The sequence below is a fragment of the Triturus cristatus genome, chromosome 2_2 (genome assembly GCF_964204655.1).
Source record: "Triturus cristatus chromosome 2_2, aTriCri1.1, whole genome shotgun sequence".
NCBI lineage: Eukaryota > Metazoa > Chordata > Amphibia > Caudata > Salamandridae > Triturus > Triturus cristatus.
Window position 1 is genome coordinate 89688467 of NC_140582.1, and position 23357 is coordinate 89711823.

At 42.7% G+C, this 23357-nt stretch overlaps 1 protein-coding gene across 1 annotated transcript in view; it reads left to right on the top strand.

Annotated features, from left to right (window-relative positions):
• The window catches only part of B4GALT1 (beta-1,4-galactosyltransferase 1), a 357167-nt gene that overhangs the window by 249823 nt on the left and 83987 nt on the right, over positions 1-23357 (top strand). Inside the window, exon 4 of the mRNA XM_085641085.1 lies at positions 7318-7440. Coding sequence (XP_085497211.1) covers positions 7318-7440 — 123 coding nt within the window. The remainder of the gene's footprint in view (positions 1-7317; positions 7441-23357) is intronic.

The window sequence follows — 23357 nt, forward strand, 5'->3', positions numbered from 1 at the left end:
CAAAGAGAAAGAGCGGTAACAAACATAAGCCTTTTTAGCGCTCAGTCAGAAACTGGTTATCGGGGGCACAGCATGCTAACACCAGAGAGTTAATAGAACACTTTAAGAGAGAGTCTCCTGTGTGATGGGATCGCTACGCATAAGTACCTTGTTGATTAGTTACACTTTACAAATGAATGGATTCCTACCCCACTAAAGTGGTCCAAAAGAACAGCCTTTACCACTGTGTACTGGGAGTGGATAGAAGACTAGTTTTACCAGTTGAACACTTTAAGGGCAAAAGTAGGCCGAAGGGAAGCTCACAAGATCCAGTAAACTCGGAGGCAACACTGTGTCTGTCATCACAGCCGAACTAGCCTGTTTCAAATGGTAACATGGTTTGAATATTTATGTGCATTGTCAGACTCGTTGCCTTGCTGCCTGGGGCTGTTGGGAACTACCTGTCCCAGAATCCTGTGCCTGCCTGTGCCCTCCCTGGAGGAAGGAGCTTTGCCTGCTGCCACAAGCTAAAAAGCGCGAATCACCACCGCGGCGCGGGACGCCTTGTTGCCTGGGGCTGTTGGGGACTACCTGTCCCAGAATCCTGTGCCTACCTGTGCAGTCCCAGGAGGTAGGAGCTTTGCCTGCTTCCACAAGCTAAAGAGCGCGGATGTATGTCGTTACAACGCACACTTTTACAACGCATGCACTTACAACGCATTTTTTACAACGCAAAATCCATTACAACGCACTACACTTACAACGCATGACACTACAACGCATTTTTAAAAACTACCTTTACAACGCATACCATTACAACGCATAATATTAAATTGCATTTAAGGTAAGTATTAGATAGTATAGGGGTAAAAATTACTTTTCTAACTCCAGGGGGTGCAACAGTAGGGTAAGTGTTGGATAGTATAGGGGTAAAACTTACTATTCTAACTCCAGGGGGTGCAACAGTAGGGTAAGTGTTGGATAGTATAGGGGTAAAAATTGCTATTCTAACTCCAGGGGGTGCAACAGTAGAGTAAGTGTTGGATAGTATAGGGGTAAAAATTGCTATTCTAACTCCAGGGGGTGCAACAGTAGGGTAAGTGTTGGATAGTATAGGGGTAAAAATTACTATTCTAACTCCAGGGGGTGCAACAGTAGGGTAAGTATTGGATAGTATAGGGGTAAAAATTACTATTCTAACTCCAGGGGGTGCAACAGTAGGGTAAGTGTTGGATAGTATAGGGGTAAAAATTACTATTCTAACTCCAGGGGGTGCAACAGTAGGGTAAGTGTTGGATAGTATAGGGGTAAAAATTACTATTCTAACTCCAGGGGGTGCAACAGTAGGGTAAGTGTTGGATAGTATAGGGGTAAAAATTACTATTCTAACTCCAGGGGGTGCAACAGTAGGGTAAGTGTTGGATAGTATAGGGGTAAAAATTGCTATTCTAACTCCAGGGGGTGCAACAGTAGGGTAAGTGTTGGATAGTATTGGGGTAAAAATTACTATTCTAACTCCAGGGGGTGCAACAGTAGGGTAAGTGTTGGATAGTATAGGGGTAAAAATTACTATTCTAACTCCAGGGGGTGCAACAGTAGGGTAAGTGTTGGATAGTATAGGGGTAAAAATTACTATTCTAACTCCAGGGGGTGCAACAGTAGGGTAAGTGTTGGATAGTATAGGGGTAAAAATTACTATTCTAACTCCAGTGGGTGCAACAGTAGGGTAAGTGTTGGATAGTATTGGGGTAAAAATTACTATTCTAACTCCAGGGGGTGCAACAGTAGGGTAAGTGTTGGATAGTATAGGGGTAAAAATTACTATTCTAACTCCAGGGGGTGCAACAGTAGGGTAAGTGTTGGATAGTATAGGGGTAAAAATTACTATTCTAACTCCAGGGGGTGCAACAGTAGGGTAAGTGTTGGATAGTATAGGGGTAAAAATTACTATTCTAACTCCAGGGGGTGCAACAGTAGGGTAAGTGTTGGATAGTGTAGTGTAATATTATGCGTTGTAATGGTAGGCGTTGTAATGGAATGCGCTGTAAAGGTAGTTTTTAAAAATGCGTTGTAGTGTCATGCGTTGTAAGTGTAGTGCGTTGTAATGGATTTTGCGTTGTAAAAAATGCGTTGTAAGTGTAGTGCGTTGTAAAAGTTGCGTTGTAAAGGTTGTTCCCCAAAAAGTGCGAATCACCACCGCGGCGCGGGACGCCTTGTTGCCTGGGGCTGTTGGGGACTACCTGTCCCAATAGTTTATTTCATTTCAGTGTGCTGTGTTTCTCATTCAAACAACAAAACCAATATTTTCAAATCATAACAACCTACTGTGAGAACAGTGCACGAAACATGAATGGGTGCGGTTATGCAGACGTAAGCATTGCAGAATACCACATTGTCATACAATAATCCTTAACTTGACTTGCAAATATAACAAGCATTGCCTGATAGAGCCAGTAGGTCTGGCTTTTATACAAAGAATGTGCTTATTTGCGACCAGAAGATTTTAGGCCAACATTAGGCTGTGAACGCATACAATAGCATATGCGTACATACATGCAGCACAAACCAGCAGGCACTAAAATGCAGGCAGCTTCCACTCAGGCACACACACAAGCACATATAAAACTAGCAGCATAGTATAGGATACATGCTAATTGACAATATAAATGCATGATCACACATGCATTAAAACCTGCGACGGATGCGGTCACATAACCAATTTTTAAGCAGGGCTATGAGGGTTCAGTTAAATCTGCTATTGGTGCTGCCACAGAGACAAGATGCAAGGTCACAACAAGCTTGAAGGTCAGAGATGGAAACTGCATGCAGGGCACCAGAATGTTAAACAAGGAGTTTGCGACACGTGTGTGCAGATCTGCTGTGCGGGCCACAACGTAACACCATAAAGAAATTGCAGCTAACTTTGGAAAAAATAGAATATTAACCACATGTTCAAAGTCTTAGTAATACAGAGATTTAGGGGGGGGCACACAGAAATATTGGCAGGCCTGGCCCCGCTCTGTCCCCCTGTTGCTACAGCCCTGGGAAACACCTCCAGATAAGTGTGTTTTTGTTGAAAAGCATTAAATAAGTATAGTCTTCTAAACTGTTATGTTGATAATTGGCAAATACCATTGAAATACGGGCTGTGAAAATAATGAAAAGGATACATGCTATCTGTTTCGCGAAAATGTTGTCTCATAATAGTGAAAGGCGAAAGGATTACCCTCTCAGAATGAAAATCAAAGTCCTTGGAATCCTTTGTTTTTAGTCCCAACTAATTACAGCAGTGGTGATTCTGGATCCCTGCGTGAGTAGTGAAGCGGGAGGAGGGGCCATCACACGCTCTAACAGAAAGAAGCCTTTGAAAGCGTGGATGGCCAACAGAAATGTTCACTAAGTAAAATTTCCTGGGCTCCAAGCAAGCACCCAGGGGAGGGACTTTGGAAAGCAGTCCGCCAATAAGGGGCCAGCATTTCTGATCGGCATAGCAGAGAGCGAGTGTCCGTTGATGGGCTTGGTTCAAGCCCATATTGTAGATACATATAGTCTCGCCGAGCAGCGCATGCACGCTGAATCTAGGCACAACCTAAAAAAGAACAAGGTTCTGATTCATGTCTTTATTTCCTTTTTTCTCTCTTTTTTGTAAATTATCACACGTGTGTAGTGGAAACAGCCACAGCCAACGCGTTTTGTCCATAGAATGTCTGATTTACTGCAGGATAGATAGGTGCAGCAGACTGACACCGGTCATAAACCAATTGTAGTGTTTCCCAGAGCCTATTGGCCTGCCTCACCACCATTACTAATTTGATTAGCCATCAACTGTCTAGACCACCTCCAGGCCTGTTTTTATTGTATCAGCTACCTAGCATCACTGCGGACGATGAAGATGGATTAATCATGTCCCTTGACTATTGATATCACACATCATCTCGGGGGTCATGCATTTTAACTGCATCAAAACGAGGATGCTAGGCCGCACTGTACCAGTGAATACACCTGCCCTGAAGAAGTCCGTTTTATGGACGAAACGTGTTGGCTGTGGCTGTTTCCACTACACATGTTCTTTTTAGGTCTCGGCTGCGAAAGGCTGCGCTTGCGCAGTCTCGCTCCGAGATTTAATGAGTTGGAGTGACTTTGAGAAGAGGGGCTTGCACCCGCCCCTCTTCTCTCCTGTTCTCCATTGGCTGGCCTCGTAAATGCTGGCCAGCCACTGGAGAAGAGGTCCAGTCACTCCGATTAGGCCCCGTCCTTTTCGGATCGGGGGGCGTGTTTTTTGCGAGAAGTCTCAGGGAGGAGACAACAGCAAAACACGCCCCCCAATCCGAAAAGGACACTCCCTTTCTCCGAGGCATTTTCTGCTGTGCCTCGGAGAAAGGCAGTGGTGCCCCGGCGTTGCTCCCGCGCACACACGCTATCTCTTTTACTTTCGGAGCGTCGAGCCGGTACTCCTCGGCTCTCTTGGATTCGACCGCTTACACAGCCAATCAGCTACTCGGCACGGAGACAAAAGACTGAAGAAGTAATCTCCTCATTCCTCGCCCCTGCCCCTCCAGCTGGCTCGTGCGTTGGTACGCACCAACGAGCGGAGCGCGAGCCCCCCTTAAAGGGGTGGGGGAAAAGCCGCTGTGGAACGTACCATCTTGTAAGTTCTACCTGCTTGCAACTTTCTTTACCATGGCGCGCGGTAGTTAGGCTCACTGCAGTTCAATGAACGAGAAGAGAACGGGGCACCTCTTGCCTCCGCCTCCATGCTTGATCTTACAATTAGCCGCTACAGTCTTTCTTCTATTGCTATGACCATGTTTGTGACGCTAGACGCCTTGGAAATTGGAGGTGGTCGCTACCCGCACGCGTGAGCTCTGAGCTGACGGTATGAGTTAACATTATTGCTTGTTTAAGTTAACTTTATTATGTTACCTTGATGGTCAAGTGAAATAGAGGTTACTCGCATTAATATGATGAAAAACAAACAGGGTAGTTGAATTAACAATGCCTGTGTCATAAAGTCGATTTTTCAGTCCTGTATTAGCGAGTGACAGTTCAGGCCATTGCAAGTCGGCTGTTGTGATCACGACGCTAGAGCTTCAATCTGCAACGTAGGAAGTAAGTAAATGTGTTTTCGCACGCCAGTGACAACTCTCCGCGCTCCACCTCCTCTTGTGTGTTGACATGTCAAAGAGAGGACTGGTTGGTGGAGGTAATCTCTCCCATAGAAATATAGTGCATAAAGGACAAGTAACGTTAGTCGGAAATCGGCACGGCGTATTGACTAATTTTAGAGGCAGGTGTTGGGAACTTCTCGCAAAGATTTATTTTTAAGTTGCCTCCGTCTAGCGCCCAAATGCAGAGTGCCTACTACTAGGGTTCACGATCTGTTTTAAGTCGGGGCATGTAGGGAAGGGCTGCCTGCATAAGTAAAGGTGAGCTGTACACAGCAAGAAAGCCGATTTGTCTTTTACATAAGCCAATAAAAAGATCTGAAAACCTTAGTTGAAGAGACCTTAAATCAGCAGGGAACATTTGAAAGCACACATGTTGCAGGTACTGAGCAAAATTGAGTGGGGGTCGATATGCCGCTGGCCACTTATTTTCTGGGTTGTAAAAATGGAAACTGCAACTTTATTATGTCAGGAATTTTTAAACCAATTTTCTACCACAACGGTTTGCACGAAACGAAGCTTCATTTTTATACATCTTTATTGTAATCCTAATGTGATAACAAGCATTTACAATGCAATGGTTTCGGCATTGGTAAAGTTAGAGCTATTGGCATTGCTCATGACATTATTTTTGTTTATGTTTTTTGTTTTTAAAACATTTAAAGAAACGGCATTGTCATGAGCAATGGCAATAGCTCTAACTTTAACAATGCCGAGACCGTTGCATTGTAAATGCTTGTTTGGATATTGTTGTGGTGCATCTCTAAGTCTTACATACATTCTGCTTCCAGCAATGACATCATATGGCAATAGGTAATCCCACGTAAGCCATTGGCTCTCTTGCCCTGAGTGATGACATTTGTCTGATCATGTGCACATCTGCCTGAGAATCGGTGTGAATCGGTTCCTAAGCTGCTGGGCCAGTCCTTTAGCTTTCCAGTGTTTTCCTTTTATGCGTCCCTTTTCATTTCTTCCCCTCTTCTCGTTTTCTAAAGCATACTACAGCTCAGACAGTGCTAATAGGCCACTTGCTTGTTGCTCCTTTCATTTGCAGTACGCGTATCCTGCCTGGCTACTGCTTCTATGTTGGTTCTAAATGCAGCAGCCATCTTGGAGCTTTAAAACATCACTATACTGCATACAAAGCAATAGTAATACGGCGACCCACTGCTATGTTTCTATTTGTTATTGCAAGCAAGTGCATGCCATGTTTAGGTGGCATGGTTTCTATTTTTTATTGTGTTTGTTTTATTGTGGTTATGTAAGTGAGTGAATGCAAGAATGAGTCAGTGAATGGATTCATAGGTACAAAGATGAGAAGTTGATAGAAAGCATGCATTATGACTCAGTGAGCGCCTAAACCCAGTGCTTAATTTGAAATTAAAAGAGCGCCAGTGCCTGAAGCTCTTCTTTAAAGCCCGCTGCCGGCACTGGCCTGCCAAATTTCAAGGCTGATAAACTTAAATTCACCTCATGCATCTTCAATCAACTACCAGACACTCCCTGCCCACTTATCTCACTCTTGCAGGCTCCTGCTTTCTCTCTTTGTGATGGCTTTTCCATCTCTCTATTCCCCGTCTTTCCCCTGTTTGGACATTTCCCGAGAGTAAGTGAGAGAAAAACACAATCAGGAAAAATAAGTGCTGATCCCCAAAAATTCGTGCCGGTGGCAGCCACCAACCCAAATTAAGCACGGCCAAAGCCCATTGATGACCAAAAAGATACTTTCAGCTATAAGTCAGACCTATTTGCATTGCCAATGCCTGTTGCTCCTTTTATGTGTACTGATGATTTGCCACTCTTAGCCATTTTGCAACTGTTTGTTTTTCACCAGTTTCACTCATTGGTGGCAGGTTATACGGTGGCACATCAGACATGATTTTCAGTTTTAATATTTTTGTCATTTTCCCTCTCTGTCCACCATAAGATTATCCGAAGTCGAAGCTAGACACTTGACTAACATGCACATACTTGGACACTGAAGCAGAATTACCACATTTAACATTTATACCTTTGCAACAGTCTAACAAAAAGGGATGAGTTGGAAGCAGTGTTGGTGGCACCATGCAATGTGTTGTGAATCCTCGTTAGTGTGGAATGGCAAATATTGTTAAGCTGTACTAAAGCACAAATCTGTTTTAACCGTTTGTAATTATTGTTTTTACCCATCTAGGTTGCCGTACAACCAGTTCTTCGGAGGCGTGTCTGCTTTGAGCAAGGCTCAGTACCAAAGGATTAACGGCCTACCTAACAATTATTGGGGATGGGGAGGAGAAGATGATGACATATATAACAGGTGAACTTTACATAGTTTGTTATAAACTACAGCCTTTAAAAAAAAAAAAAACTCAATCGTCTAAGCAGTTTTCTGTTCTCAGGCAGTAACCGGTGCTTAACCATTTAATGCTTCTTGTCTCATCGGATTCTTGCAGGTTTTTCATCTTTGCGTTAATCCTTTGTTACTGATTTCCTATCTTTCGTCATTCTTATTCTTTACTTTTCTCTCATCCTCTCTCTTGCTGTGGTTTACAGTCTGATGATTGAAAATAGGTCCCAGTCCCCAAAAATAACTGCCGGTGCCCATTAGAGGCAACCACTGGCACAAATTAAGCACGGGAAGCAACATTCCAACTAATGTTACTCCAATGGTTCTTGCCATGCTTTAAATAAAATGAGCATCTTAAGAACATGTAGACAATGAAACTGGTTGTATGTTAACTATCCATACCCAACTTCGCATATGTCCATTTTACTACAAAGCATGGCCTAAGATTTAAAAATGTGTGAATGTTAATTACTTTATTTTTCTTAAGGGCGTAGCCACTTGAAAGCACAGTTCAATGGTTCTGGCCTATATTTACTCACTCCTTTTTTGACCTTTTTTACAATATTCATTTGGATCGCCCCATTTACGGTGCTAAAACCACACCTTCTTTAAAGAACATGTTGTAAATGTTTATTACTATGTATTCGGTTAGCCCTTCCTTTGTGTCCTTCCCCTATTATTACTCTAGAACTTAATGGGGTTCTTAGCGTGTTCCTTTACCCAGCTGATTTCCAGTATTGGCAGTTACATGTCTGGTCAGCTGGGAAGCGGTTGCTGTCTCCTGTGCTCTTGAATAAATCCACACGCTTACCTGTAGACGACATCTTGTCCCCAAAATGATGCAAGTGAATTTAAGAAGGACAAGATGTCGTCTACAGGTAAGCGTGTGGATTTATTCAAGAGCACAGGAGACAGCAACCGCTTCCCAGCTGACCAGACACGTAACTGCCAATACTGGAAATCAGCTGGGTAAAGGAACACGCTAAGAACCCCATTAAGTTCTAGAGTAATAATAGGGGAAGGACACAAAGGAAGGGCTAGCCGAATACATAGTAATAAACATTTACAACACATCTTCTCCCTTACAAATGAGAGCAACACAAAAATCAATAAGTGAAAATTAACACAAATTTGGACAGAGATTTTAAAACACAAGAAGTCTGCGAGAATAGACATATATATATTTTTTTTAACAAATGCTAACACAAATAGTCATTCAAGTACACAGGAGGTCTGCGAGATCTTGCACTTCTGGGTTCCACAGATGTAGAACATTCTTGATCACCCTCACTTTGAAAGGCATCATCACCACCTTCCTCCCTCCGAGAAGTTGAGTAAGAAGATGGAGTGACCTCAACAGGAGTGGATAGCATATAACCAGAGTTGGACATAGGTTCCTGGTCAACATCAGTAGAAGTGTTAGAAGAAACAGACTTTTGATACAAAGCCACTCTCCTAAGATTCCACTTCTCCCCATTATCAAGCACAACATAATTTGGGAAAGATTCCCTACCTCTATAAGGACCCCTGAACGTATTGAGACCTTTGGTAATTCTGCCACGTTTAACTTTGACCAAATCACCAGGAGAAATAGACTTGGTTAAAGGAACGCTACAATTAAGGTTTGAAGTGTTACCAATTTTGTTTTTAATCCAGGATGGATTCAATTTGGTACCAGGACGTCTACCTCTCATTAACTCAAATGGAGACTTACCACTGGGTTCATGAGAAGTAGTGCGGTAAGCCCACACCATATCTTGTACCATCTCATTTGCAAAACCACCAGAAGCACAAGACATTTGTATAATGCCTTTGACAACTCTGTTAGCTCTCTCACAGACGCCATTTCCTTGGGGGTTATAAAGTGAAGTACGGTGGTGTGTCACACCACAACTAGACAAAAAGGTACGCATATTGTGTGAAGTAAGTTGAGTACCATTATCGGTTATTAAAATAGAAGGGCACCCCTCCTCATGAAATAGATCTTTGAGAAACTTTATGGTACATTCGGTAGTGATACCTCTAACAAATCTAACAGTAAGCCATTTGGAAAACAAATCAACAACTACAATGGTGAAACGCTGGTCTAATGGCAGTTCACTCATAGGGCCAATGAAATCAAGGCAAATACTGTGCCAAGGTTGTTCGAGAATAGAGATACAGTTCATAGTTTGGGTAGCAACTAGCTTAAGCCTTTTTTCACTGTCCTTGCAAACTGAGCAATTCTCAACTCAAGAGGAAACCTGAGCATTCAGGCCCGGCCACCAAAAATCCGCTTTGATTCTACGTTGAGTAAAAGTCTGACCTAAATGGCCTTCATGGGCTAGTTTTACTAACTTAGGTCTCAAGCTAAATGGAAGAATAAACCTATACCCCCTCATAAGATTAAGATCATCACAAACTGATAATTCATCCAAAACCTTAATATACGGACAGACAGAGGGTTGGACGCAGCTTTCCCGTCTAACACCCAATTTGACCATATCCATGACATTCAAAAGTACACTGTCTTTTGACATGGCAGAACGCCACTCTTCTCTATCAAAGGTACCTTCACACAATGCCAGAACATCCTGAACACGAGCAATAGCCCCATCATCCTGAATTCCACATGAATCAACCTTGCCACCTTCAGCCTTAATACACAACCTTGACAAACAATCGGCTTGTATATTACGCCACCCTTGAATATAAGAGATATCGTACTGATACTCCTGAAGTCTGGATGCAAGCCTTGCTAACCTAGGAGATCCTTTACCAGCCCCACCTGGAGATAAAACCCAAATCAAAGGTTTATGATCAGTCATAAGCTTAAAACTCGTGCCCCAAAGATACGTCCTAAAATATTGCACACCCCATGCAGCGGCCAATGCTTCCTTTTAGATTACAGAGTAATTCACTTCCGAAGCAGAAAGGGTGCGTGAAGCAAACGCAATGGTTTTATCACCATCATGATACTTTTGGAGAAGGACAGCCCCTAGACCAGTGAAATGAAATGAAATGAAAAGTGAGGTTTATATAGCACAACTGTCACTCCTGACGGAGTCTCCTGGCGCTGCAGATAACTGGAACCGACTGTAACTGTATGGGCTAGATCATGGTCAGGGAGCAGACATTTGTTAGGCCAAAGATCCAAGTCTTAAGGACTCTTCTAAACAGATCTTCACGTTGGATCGCTCTCAGTTCCTTTGGCAAGCTATTCCACGCTTTTGCGCCCAAGACTGTAGCTGATTTCCCTCCTTTAGTTGACAATTTAAACGTAGCTATTGCAAGTAAATTTGCAGAGCTAGATCGGAGTGATCTTGTTGTGGTATATGATTTGAATCTAGTGGAGAGATAAGCAGGGCCTAAACCACGAGATGCTCTAAAAGTTGTCAACAACAATTTAAACAGGATTCTTTTATGAATCGGGAGCCAGTGTAGAGTCTTCCATGCAGCAGAGGCAGACGCTCTACGAGGAAGCCCTAAGACCAGTCTGGCCGCTGCATGCTGAACTACTTGGAGTTTCCTCAGGGAGGCCTTATTCGTCCCTGCAAGGAGGCTGTTACAGTAGTCTAGCCGTGATAATATAAGAGCTGCTGTTACCGTTTTCCTTGCTGCAAGCGGGATGAGATTGAAGATTTTTTTCAATGTTTTGATATGGCCGAAACAGGTCCCTGTTAATTTTGAAACATGGGGTTTAAAGGAAAGGGAAGAGTCAAACAGTACTCCCAGATTTTTTACGACCTCAACCGTTGAAGGAGGGGCTACAGTATCATCTGGCCACCAGTCTTTGGGTTGGAACAGATTATTTTTACCGATGGGAAGGATTTCTGTTTTGTCGGTGTTACAGCAGAGGTGGTTGTTCATCCATTTAATGACTTCCGTGAGACAAGCTTTGAAATTTTCTGCCGCTTTTGTCGATCTCTCTTCTAATGACAGAATGAGTTGGGTATCGTCAGCATAAGATGTGATTTCGATCCCAAAGGACGAAATTAGTGAGATGAGTGGAGCCATGTATATGTTAAACAACAGGGGACTAAGAGAAAGCCCCCTGTGGGACACCCATAGATACAGTATGTTCAGATGAAAGACAGGAACCCAAAGAAACAACCTGTTTTCTGTTTGACAGGAAGGATGTAATCCATGCCAATGCCAAGTTAGTAATGCCACATGATCTTAGTCTGGCTAGCAGGATGTCATGGGAGATGGTGTCAAACGCGGCAGACAGATCCAAAAGGATCAAGACTGCCTTCCTGCCACTATCCGTTATGAATTTTAGGGTATCTGATATCTCGAGTAAAGCTGACTCTGTCGAATGTTTTGGGCGAAATCCAGACTGGCGGGGATGAAAAATAGATGTAGACTCGGCAAAGCTAGAGAGTTGTTTGTAGGCTATTCTCTCTGTGATCTTACCCAAGATTGGATATAGGCCTATAGTTAGATAGATTAGATGATTCGATGTTCTGTTTTTTCTTGAGGGGTTTCACGATAGCAAATTTCCATTCCTCGGGTACAGTACCCAAGGCTAGAGAGAAATTCACTATACTGTTGATAATCGGATTCACAGCATCAATAATATGATGTAAAAGAATTGGGGGACATGCGTCCAATGGTGAACCTGATTTACAGGCTAATATAGCCTCTTTCGTTTGGACTAATGTAGCAGTTTGAAATGATTGACGAACGGGAGAGTCCATTCCGTGGTCTGGTATTTTTCCATCGACGAGGTCCTGTGGTCTATAAGTCTCGAAATTCCTTTGAATGTTCTTAACCTTGTTTTCAAAGTAAAGTGCAATTTCATTACAAAGTGTAGAAGACTGAGGCATCGCAGAATGTAGAGCTTTAGGATCTGTGAAGGATTTTACAATTTTAAATATTTCTTTTTGACCATGCTTTGCCATGATGATTCGATTGTGAAAATATTCTTTTTTAGCAGCTTTAATAACCAGATTATATTGTTTCCTAAATGCTTTAAAGATTAGTAAATTAGTTACTTCATATCCCCTTCGCCACTTGCGTTCAAGCTGTTTACTGTGCAGCTGGAGATCTGCCAGATCTTTTGAGAACCAGGGGTCATTGTGGTTTTTCCTTTTAGAAGCTAGAGGGCCTCCTTTGGGGGGATCTAATTTATTCCCTATAGATGTTAGCCAATTGTGCATTCTAGCCGAGTCCTGTCCCGGTTCCCCGATGAGTATAGGCACCGTATCTTGAGCTATAGCTAATAAGAGGGGGTTAGAGACTAAAGACTGCCATTTCCGCCTGAGTGCATTGGTGATGTTACTGTTACTTATGCCTACACTGACCATTTGAGGAATTGAGAAGGCGAAAGGAATAAAGCTATGGTCAGACCACACCTGTGGAATTGGATTACCAATCTGGAATGACTTAAGGTTAGTGCAAACTGTATCCAGCGTGTGCCCTGCACAATGTGTTGGTCCTTGAGCAACTTGTTTGAGGACCAATAAGGTGATCGTTTCTAAAAAAGATGAAACTCCTGGGCTATTATCACATTCCAAATGTAGGTTAACATCCCCAAGCAATGAAAAGTTTGAGTATCTAAGCACTGCCTCACTAAGAGCATCTCCTAAAGATTCTAAGAAGGCATTGCAGTTGCCTGGAGGGCGATATAGCAATACCCCAGAAAAGGAGAAGGAGTTATTTATGGTGCAGCAGAAACACATATTTTCTGCTCCTTTTAATCCTTGCAGGGTAAAGGTCTTCCATTGTAAGGTCTCCCTACGTATAATGGCTATTCCCCCTCCCCTGCCTTCCTCTCTATCCTTCCTGCACATAGTAAAGTTTGGCAGCAGGACGACCACTATATCCGGATTACAGTCTTCCTTCAGCCAGGTTTCAGTGATACATAAGAAGTCTAGCTTATTGTCAGTAATTAATTCATTGATGTCCAAAGCATGCTTAATTAAAGACCGTGCATTTATTAGACCCCCTCGAATAGAAACCAGACGACTGCTTTCGTTTCCTGAATCGTTAGTGATATGATGGTCAACAAAGATTATCTGTGTCTGGCATTTCCAGCAGCTTGTCAGGCCCCTGATGTTTTTAACATCTAAGAAGTGACCGCATTGTTTGCTAGTGTTCAATTTCTCCAAGTAACAAGTGGTCAGATTACGTCTAGGGGGGTCACAGGCAGCATGGCTGGCGCTGGTCGCGTTTCGGGCGCAGACGGTCTTGCCTTAGGCGCGCCGCCGGCGCGCCCGCTGCGCGCGTCCGCTGCGCGTCAGCGCCATTCCTTCACTTTATACGGTGCTGAGAGTGGTATAGCAGTAAGCTAGACCGTCACCCTTGCAAGATGGCGGCCGAAAGTTGTCCCACCGGAAGTAGGGGCAAGAATATCGCATCGATACTCCCTCCACACAATCAGCACAAGCTGTGGTGGACCGGGGAGTAGACGCAGGAAAGCAGAGTCACAGAGAAAGAATATGCAGTAAGAAATGTTTTTTCCTTCTACAGGGCTAATTTAAAATAACACAAAGCGGTGCTAAGCAGAGGTGAATGCAACAATTTAAAATTACGATTAAACAAGGAGAGAGCCTTCGCCTTCGCGTTACAGCTGAGCAAATTATCAAATGCGCGTCAGCGCCATTCCTTCACTTTATACAGTGCTGAGAGTGGTATAGCAGTAAGCTAGACCGTCACCCTTGCAAGATGGCGGCCGTAAGTTGTCTCACCGGAAGTAGGGGCAAGAATATCGCGTCGATACTCCCTCCACACAATCAGCACAAGCTGTGGTGGACCGGGGAGTAGACGCAGGAAAGCAGAGTCACAGAGAAAGGATATGCAGTAAGAAATGTTTTTTCCTTCTACAGCGCTAATTTAAAATAACACAAAGCGGCGCTAAGCAGAGGTAACTGCAACAATTTAAAATTACGATTAAACAAGGAGAGAGCCTTCGCCTTCGCGTTACAGCTGAGCAAATTATCAAATGCGCGTCAGCGCCATTCCTTCACTTTATACAGTGCTGAGAGTGGTATAGCAGTAAGCTAGACCGTCACCCTTGCAAGATGGCGGCCGTAAGTTGTCTCACCGGAAGTAGGGGCAAGAATATCGCGTCGATACTCCCTCCACACAATCAGCACAAGCTGTGGTGGACCGGGGAGTAGACGCAGGAAAGCAGAGTCACAGAGAAAGGATATGCAGTAAGAAATGTTTTTTCCTTCTACAGCGCTAATTTAAAATAACACAAAGCGGCGCTAAGCAGAGGTAACTGCAACAATTTAAAATTACGATTAAACAAGGAGAGAGACTTCGCGTTACAGCTGAGCAAATTATCAAATGCGCGTCAGCGCCATTCCTTCACTTTATACAGTGCTGAGAGTGGTATAGCAGTAAGCTAGACTGTCACCCTTTCAAGATAGCGGCCGAAAGTTGTCCCAAAGGAAGTAGGGGCAAGAATATTGCGTCGATACTCCCTCCACACAATCAGCACAAGCTGTGGTGGACCGGGGAGTAGACGCAGGAAAGCAGAGTCACAGAGAAAGGATATGCAGTAAGAAATGTTTTTTCCTTCTACAGCGCTAATTTAAAATAACACAAAGCGGCGCTAAGCAGAGGTAACTGCAACAATTTAAAATTACGATTAAACAAGGAGAGAGACTTCGCGTTACAGCTGAGCAAATTATCAAATGCGCGTCAGCGCCATTCCTTCACTTTATACAGTGCTGAGAGTGGTATAGCAGTAAGCTAGACCGTCACCCTTTCAAGATAGCGGCCGAAAGTTGTCCCAAAGGAAGTAGGGGCAAGAATATTGCGTCGATACTCCCTCCACACAATCAGCACAAGCTGTGGTGGACCGGGGAGTAGACGCAGGAAAGCAGAGTCACAGAGAAAGAATATGCAGTAAGAAATGTTTTTTCCTTCTACAGGGCTAATTTAAAATAACACAAAGCGGCGCTAAGCAGAGGTGAATGCAACAATTTAAAATTACGATTAAACAAGGAGCGAGCCTTTGCCTTCGCGTTACAGCTGAGCAGTGGCGCTAGCATCTACCATAAGTAAAGAGGGACGTTTAATGTCAAAAGGTGCTAACACTTTCGCTTCACACAATTCCTTTTTGATGGCATTGAAACACTCAGTATGAGAATCACCCCATGCACATTTCACACCTTTTTTTAAGAGAAGCCTTAAGGTCAACGTTTTGTCGGAAAAAAAATTCACGAACTTAGAATAAAATTCAATTAGTCCCATAAAAGACCGGAGTTGATCTTTGTCAACAGGGCAAGGTGCTAAACGTATGGCTTCTAACAGATTTTTTTTTGGTTTAACACCTTGTGCTGAAATCTCGTACCCTAGATACTCAATTTGTTGCACTAAAAATGAACACTTCTCTTTACGTAGTGTTAATCCTGCACTCTCAATTCTGTGCAACACCTCTTAGAGGACATAATTGTGATCCTCAATGGTTTCGCCAAAGATCAAAATGTCATCTTGAAAAAAAACTGCCTTCTTAATACCTTTAAACAGTTCAGTGACCATACGCTGAAAAACGCTGGCAGCGGAAGTTAAACCAAACGGGAGTCTATTGAATTGAAACGTACCTTCTGTGGTAATGAATGCAGTTAAACTCTTAGATTCGTCATGTAAACGAATCTGGTGGTACGCACTTTTAAGGTCTAGTTTAGAGAAAAATTTGGCACCTTTTTAAAGTGGAAACTAACTCTCCAATATTAGGAAGAGGAAAGGTATCAGCTATTACATTTTTATTAAGGGATCTGAGGTCCACACAGAACCTAATTTTCCCATCAGATTTGCGAGAAATCACAACCGGAGAAATCCAGGTTGAAGCTTCTACTGGTTCAATAATACCACCTTGTTGCATTTCATTAATTAGAGACTTGACTTCATCCCTAACAGTCAACGGAACTCTCCTGAGTTTGTGTTGAATTGGAAGCGAATTATTCTTCAACAAAATCTTATGTACGTAACCCCTCAATTCACCTAACTCATCTCTGAAAACATTGCTGGCCCCCTGAATTATATCATCAATTGAAAGCTCATCCACAACCATCACTTGGCAGGGTGCTCTAGGGTTGACAATGATATGTAAATCATATTGGTGAATCCACCCAAGGATGGGAGGACCATCTAGAGCAACATAAACTTTGCCTTCGGTAGACTTGCCTGAAAAGGAAATAGTAGCTTCGAAATAACCTAACATATCTATGCGTTCACCTTGATAACCTGTAGGACAAATATCACATGGTATGAGTGATTTGTCCAACCATTCTTTTCTAAACAAGGGTTCAGGAATTATGGTATATCTAGAACCAGTGTCTACCATTAAAGTTACCATATGACCATTGATGTCAAAATCCACCTTCGGACGTTTTTCATGCTTCTCGTTAACAACATTCATATCAGTGATGGGTTCATTTACAATTAGAATTTTATCTTTCTCTCGCTTAATCTCAATAGTATTTTCCTCCACAACCGCTATCCTCGGTTTTCCTTTGTACCTACACATTTTTTAAAAATGGCCCATTTTTCCACATTTTAAACACTTTGTTATTAGCAAAAACAGACTTTTGCATCCGATGCATGTGTATTACTACCGCATCTGGAGCAAAATTTTGTGGGAATCTTTACAAAATGTTTTTGTTTATCGACAAACTTCCCTTTAGATTTAAGTACGGCGATAGACTCTTCATCAACGCATTCACTTTCTTGTGAATTTTTCTCAGATACTTCCGATATTTGTGCTTGAGCACTTGACTTTTGTAGTTCTTTCATGCAAATTTCAGACTGTTCTACAACTTTCGCTAGATCCACAGCAACTTTCAACGAAGGTTTCTTAGCTGCCCAGAGTCTCTCCTGAATCTTTTTATTGTTGCAACATTGCATCAAAAGTTCACTTGCCCTCCCCAGCTACCTCTCCAAACATTTTATTGATTCTTATCTTTGCCGTTAACCATGTACAGTGCTCTTCTTCCTTTCATACATATATAGCATTGATAATTGTTTGTTTACTGTCAATTACAATAACAGTTGAACAAGTGGCAGAACTGTGTATTAAATTAAGCCCCCCCCCCAATGCCAAGGGCCCAAATGGATTATCCATAAAAATATTTAAAAGGCCCCATGATAGTGTGCTCCAGTCTCGGCCCAAGTATTTATTACCCTCTTTAATGTAAGCTACTTACTGGACATTTGAGGGGAGCCATTCCACTTGGAATATTCAAGCAGGGTGAATCTCGTAATCATGGGGGCAACAGATCATTATATATGTTAAATCCGCCAGTGAAACTATGTTACCCACGAGATAGAACTTTGGGTTTAGCCGAATTAAGATTTTACCTTATTCAATTAGGAATTTACGAGAGCCTCAGTTCTGTCTCTTTTTTTAACTAGAAAGAAAGTATTGAGAAAGAATTAATCAGCAGCTTTTATCAAATAGTAAAACTACATACTAACATTTGATAGACAAAAATAGACAAATTTGCTTCTACAATGTTTAATCATCATGAGCGATACGAGTGCGTTTTAGTAATCTGTATACCACAATGAGAGAGAGAGAGAGGTAGTTCACTAGCGTACGGCCTCCAAACTCTAAATCAATCACACATCAAAAAAATACGATAGTGATGAAAAACCAATTGATAGTTCTATATCTTCATGAGAACCATATTGTTAATATTGGATGGTAAAGACTTGCCGACATTTCTTGGCATGCTTCCTCATTGGCTTATTCATCCTGCCCCGATAAGATAGCACTGTTGGGGCAACCTCAACCCAGAGCCGAGGAAGTTCAAAATAAATGGTGATGGATATTTGGGCTACAGAATATTGATAAAACTATCACAGTGTAGACCTGAAGGAATTACCTTTATTAAGAAGGTACAAAGTGTAGGCTTAAAAAAGAAGTGGGATGAAGAATGAGAGATTAAGTCTATATCATTCTCAGATTGCTACATTAGCAATTTGTGGATGATAGAGGCTTATTCTCTCATTCTTCTTTAGCTAAATCATTTTGGGGTAGGAAACCTCCAACCGCTGGCTGCAGTATTGAAGGCAAAACTAATGCCTACCCTCTCATATGGAATATGGGTACAGAGGTCAGTCTATTGGGTAAAATCGTGGCAAGAACTTGGCTGCCGAGATCAGCATCAACTGCTCACGTTAGGCTGGAGTTTTCAATGACAAAGCGGACCCTTGTTAGGCCTGGAGAATTTGTTGAATGTTGCCACAAATTGAGATCTGCTGCCGAAGGTTCACTAGCGAACCTGGTCTGGTCCGAAATTAACCCTGCTTGGTCAATGGTTAAAATGGTCAATTCAAAAAGTATCTTGAAGGAAGTATAGAAAAACTTGGGCTGAGTGAGCTATGGGGCTTGGACACAACCGCCAGAGTATTCAGAAAGGCACTAATTAAAGCATCAAGCAGCAAAGCTGGCTGTAGGACAAAGGAGCAGTGGTCAAACACACACATGGATGTCCGGTTCTGAAATCTTGCGACAATCAAAAGGACCTCTCCTGGCTGGAGGCCACTTATTCCCTGACGTTCAAGCAGAAATTACCGTTGCTCAGATGGGGAGAGGCCCCTACTCTGAACTTTATACTAAAGTGGCAGAAAGAAGGCCAAAGGGGGGACATGAAATGACATTTGTGTCACTAGACAAATGAGACTTGCTGCATGTCTTATGTATCTGCCCCTGCCTGGGCTATCAGCGGAGAACTCCCTTGAGGAAGAAATTCAAGGCATTAGGATCTGCAGTAATTGTCACTGGACCCACAGAAAACAATGGTCAACATCCGTCTAGTACAATATCTGGACATCTTCAAGGTCACGCTAAGAAGAATCTCTCTGTCTAGATGGTGACCGAGGCTGTTGGCCAAGCAGGGCTTCCCCAAGAGTCTACCTAAACCACTCATGCCACGGTAGGCTGGTAGGGGGAATCTGGGCACATCGACTCCCTATCCCGCTATAATGGGTGTCTGTTCCTGTATAATCTGACACTTTGCACTGTTGCATAACCTTGCATATATGGGCAGGGCACAGTTAACTACATAATGGTAAAATGATCAATTGCTAGATGCCACTGTTACTACCCTGCTAGCATCTGTTACTGATTTTTAACTTTCAAAAATCTTATTATGTACTCTCCTTGTTTAATCCCCAGTATTCTGTACTACATTTTATGTTGGTACTAGCACTACAGAATGCTTGCATTGTTGCGCGTTATGCGTAACTTTGCACATATGGGCAGATCTCAGCGAACCACGCAATGGCAAAAGGATCAATTTGATATAAATATCTGGTGCCATTTTTTAACAGTTGTACATTTCATTGTGTGTTCCCACTGTTTCTGCTAAGCACTCTATGCGGTCATAGGATCTCTCGATCGTCTGTTCCACTTAGCTGGCTCCAACCAAGCCAAACGTCCATCTAAGTACCTCGACACTTTAATGCGTCATGGTATTGGGGGCATGACTGTTAGTTTTGCGAAGGAATGCGCTCTGACACTTTGCAAACAGTAGGCACATTGGTCTTATAATAATGAAAGCCTCCCGGGTAAGGGGAGGCGGTTTTATGATATTGACTAGACGTGTCTGTATATTGACTTTCTTCTTTATTACCATCTTTTTTTATGTTCCTTGTATATTTTAACGATGTTTATGGTTTTAATCGACTTATAAACAACATTTAATCATCATATTGACTTTGCCAATGCTTGATTTAAATGTAATGAGGTACAGCATCTGGTGTTCACTGTGTAATGGCTTCTTTCTCTGGATTTTTCCGAGTCACTTTCAACCGGAAGTCTACGGCCTGACCAGTTAGCGGATGTGTGTGTGTTTTTTGTGTGTGTGTTTTTGCATATGCACCTGTAATTGTATTGTGTGTGTATGTGTGCGCGCATGATTGTGTCTATTTCTGCCTTACTGCTTGTGTACTGATGAGTACCTTTTGTTTGTTTCAGCTTATGTGCTTTTGTGAATGTGTGCTTGTGTGTGCGAGATTTTTACTGTACTGTGTGTGCTGTGCACGTGGTTCTTGGCGAACGTGCTTGCACCTGTTTTTGTGTGTGCTTTTGTAACGGTGGGCACCTTTTGTGGCTATTTGAACGTGTGTGTTTTATGCATGGGCTCTTGTGTATTTTCGTATGCATGTTATTATGGTGTGCTTCTGTACTTAGCACGTTCCTGAAACGCACACATGTGGCCACTTCTGCCATATGAGGTTAACCTAATTGTGTGACGTATTAACATTCTTGCCTCCTAATCATGTGATGCCCATACATCCTTTAGGTGCGGTTTTCACCGTCTATACGTTATTTTAAAATTGCACCTGCATGTTGTAGAAAAATGCAACGAGTCCCCCAAAAAGCCTGTTGCTGTTTATTTATACCTGAAGTACCCGTGGCTGACAGTGAGGGGCAGGCTATAATAAATCTGGGCTGGGAATGTGACACCCTTTCTTGGGCGTCATTTTAGGCAGCCATTGTCAAAGCCTAAAAGTCTCGACTACTTGATCTTTTGTTTTTTCAGTGTTCTTTATTAAGCCATTTTGTACAACAGTGCAGCTGCTCTGCATTGTATAGTATGGATTGGTATGGTATGGCCTCTTGTCATTGTATGGTTTGTTATGATCTGTCATTATATAGCATAATGTGGTCTGTTATTGGATAGTATGGTATGGCCTGTCATTGTATAGTATAATATGGCATGGCCCGTCATTGCATAGTTTGGTATAATATGGCCTATCATTGTGTAGTATAGTATGGTGCAGCCTGTCATTGTATGGGGAGGTATGATATGGCCTGACATTGTATTGTATAGTATAGCATGGAACGGTATGGTATGGCTTGTCATTGTATTGTATGGCATGGTATTGCCGGTCATTATAAAGTATGGCATGATTTGTCCTGTCATTGTATGGTATGATGTTGTATGGTATGGCTTGTCATTGTATGGTCTAGTATGGTATTGTATGGCATGGCCTGTCACTGTATAGTGTGGTATGGTATGGGTTGATATGGACCTGTCATTGTATGACATGGTATGGCCTGTCGTATGGTATGATATTGTCTGTCGTATTGTATGGGTACAAGGGAGGTAGTAGGTAAAGGCAGCACGGACAGAGGAATTTAGAGAGGGGAAAACAAAGAACTATCATGTCAGCAATACAACTAAAACAACACATGTCAGAAAAATGAAGTGACAAGCGCAGTCTGAAAATAAAATTTCTCAACTATGTTGTGTTTTTAAAGTAGTAACAAAAATGGTGATAAGGAGAGAGGGATCAAAAGCCATAGGAACTGAGCGTTGTAAAGGCAACATGGATGGGTGATAGGAGGATGGGATGGAGAGGGGCTAAGGGGAGCACAGGTCTGTCATGCAACAAAAAAACAAAATTCAGAAAACTATAATGAACACGTGCAGTCTGAAAACAAACCTGCTCTGCTACAGTGCAGCGTTTTTGAAACCGTAGAGGGAGCAGGACAGAAATAGACGGTCTGTAAAAAAATGTAGTGTTAGGGGATAGTTCCTCACATATGCGAAATTATGGGGTGCTTCTTCCAAAAGAAAAAAAAATTGGCCAGCCTTCAAAGCACAAGCAATGGAAGGACACTGAGGCCTTACTTGCGAGTCTGGGAATCCACGGATTGCCAAACTCAAGGTGGTGGCTGTCTCCTAACCGCCCTATTACAACAAGTGAGGTCGGACCGCCATTGCCCTGCCACAGCCGCTCTGGCCGTGTTGTGTCAGTGTAGATGCATCGATATGCTTGGTGGGGCCGCCACAGTCCCGCCAAGCATATTACGAGTTTTGTCTCTGCCATGGTTTTCATGGCGGGTCCTCCTGCATGAAAGTACCTGGGGAGAGGAAACGTAGGGCCCTCTTGTGCCTCTGCGCCCTGGGGTGCATGCAGAGGGGGCACAACATTTACCCCTTTGTGTGCATGCACCCCAGTTCCTTCACGGCATGGACTTTTCACTCCATGCCATGGAAAACCTTTTTTGGTGTTTCTATTGCGGGGGCCATTTTCAGGGCACCACCGTGGGAACGTCAAACCAAAAGCACACCCAGACACAAGTTACACTCATAATCTGGTGGGCGGCGCCCGACCAAAACTTTGGCGGTGCAGCGGCGGGAGGGACCTGGCACTGCATCGCCAAAGTCGTAATCAGGCCCGAGTGGAAACAAAAGCAGTACTTTGTCCATACGCCATAAGAGGGGCAGACACTCAAAGAGGAACTAAAATCAGCCTTCGCTAACCAACCAAAAGCTCAAAAATAAGAGTGATGATGAAGCCAACCAATGGTAAGCATTGGGCGGTTCTAAGCCCCATTTAAGCTAACAAAATGTCTTGCAAGTGACAGCACATGCGCTGTTTCAGGCGAGACCTAAAAACATATAGATGCCTCTACGCAAACTACTGGAAAGGAGGAATACTTAAGTACTTTCAGGTAGAATACAACAATATGATACTTATATGATAAATTCGTAGTAATGTAAGCCATACCGAGTCTAGTATTTAGCTTGCTCTTGGACATATCTGTAGAGCAAATTTAAAATGTAATATTTAAACCATTTTACTTTGAGCTGCGATAGTACCTGCAGTGCTCAATATTGTCTAGTATTTAGTGTTAGAGCGTCTGAGGCTACAAAGTGGTGATGCCCTGCAGCAAGTCTGTGTTTTCAGATACTATTTACAGACAGTGATTCAAAGGGCGCCATGTTGCAAAAATTAGGGCTCAGTGGTGCAATTAAATATGCTCTGTGTGTAACACCACCACGCACTGTGCTCTATAGCCATTTTGCCACACACACAAGGTAAAATGGTGACTTATACAGTGCTTTGCAATCAATATTAAAATGTTTTCTTTTAAATTCAGATCACTTAAAATAACATTATAACACATGTCAAATGGAGGAATAATCATGTGT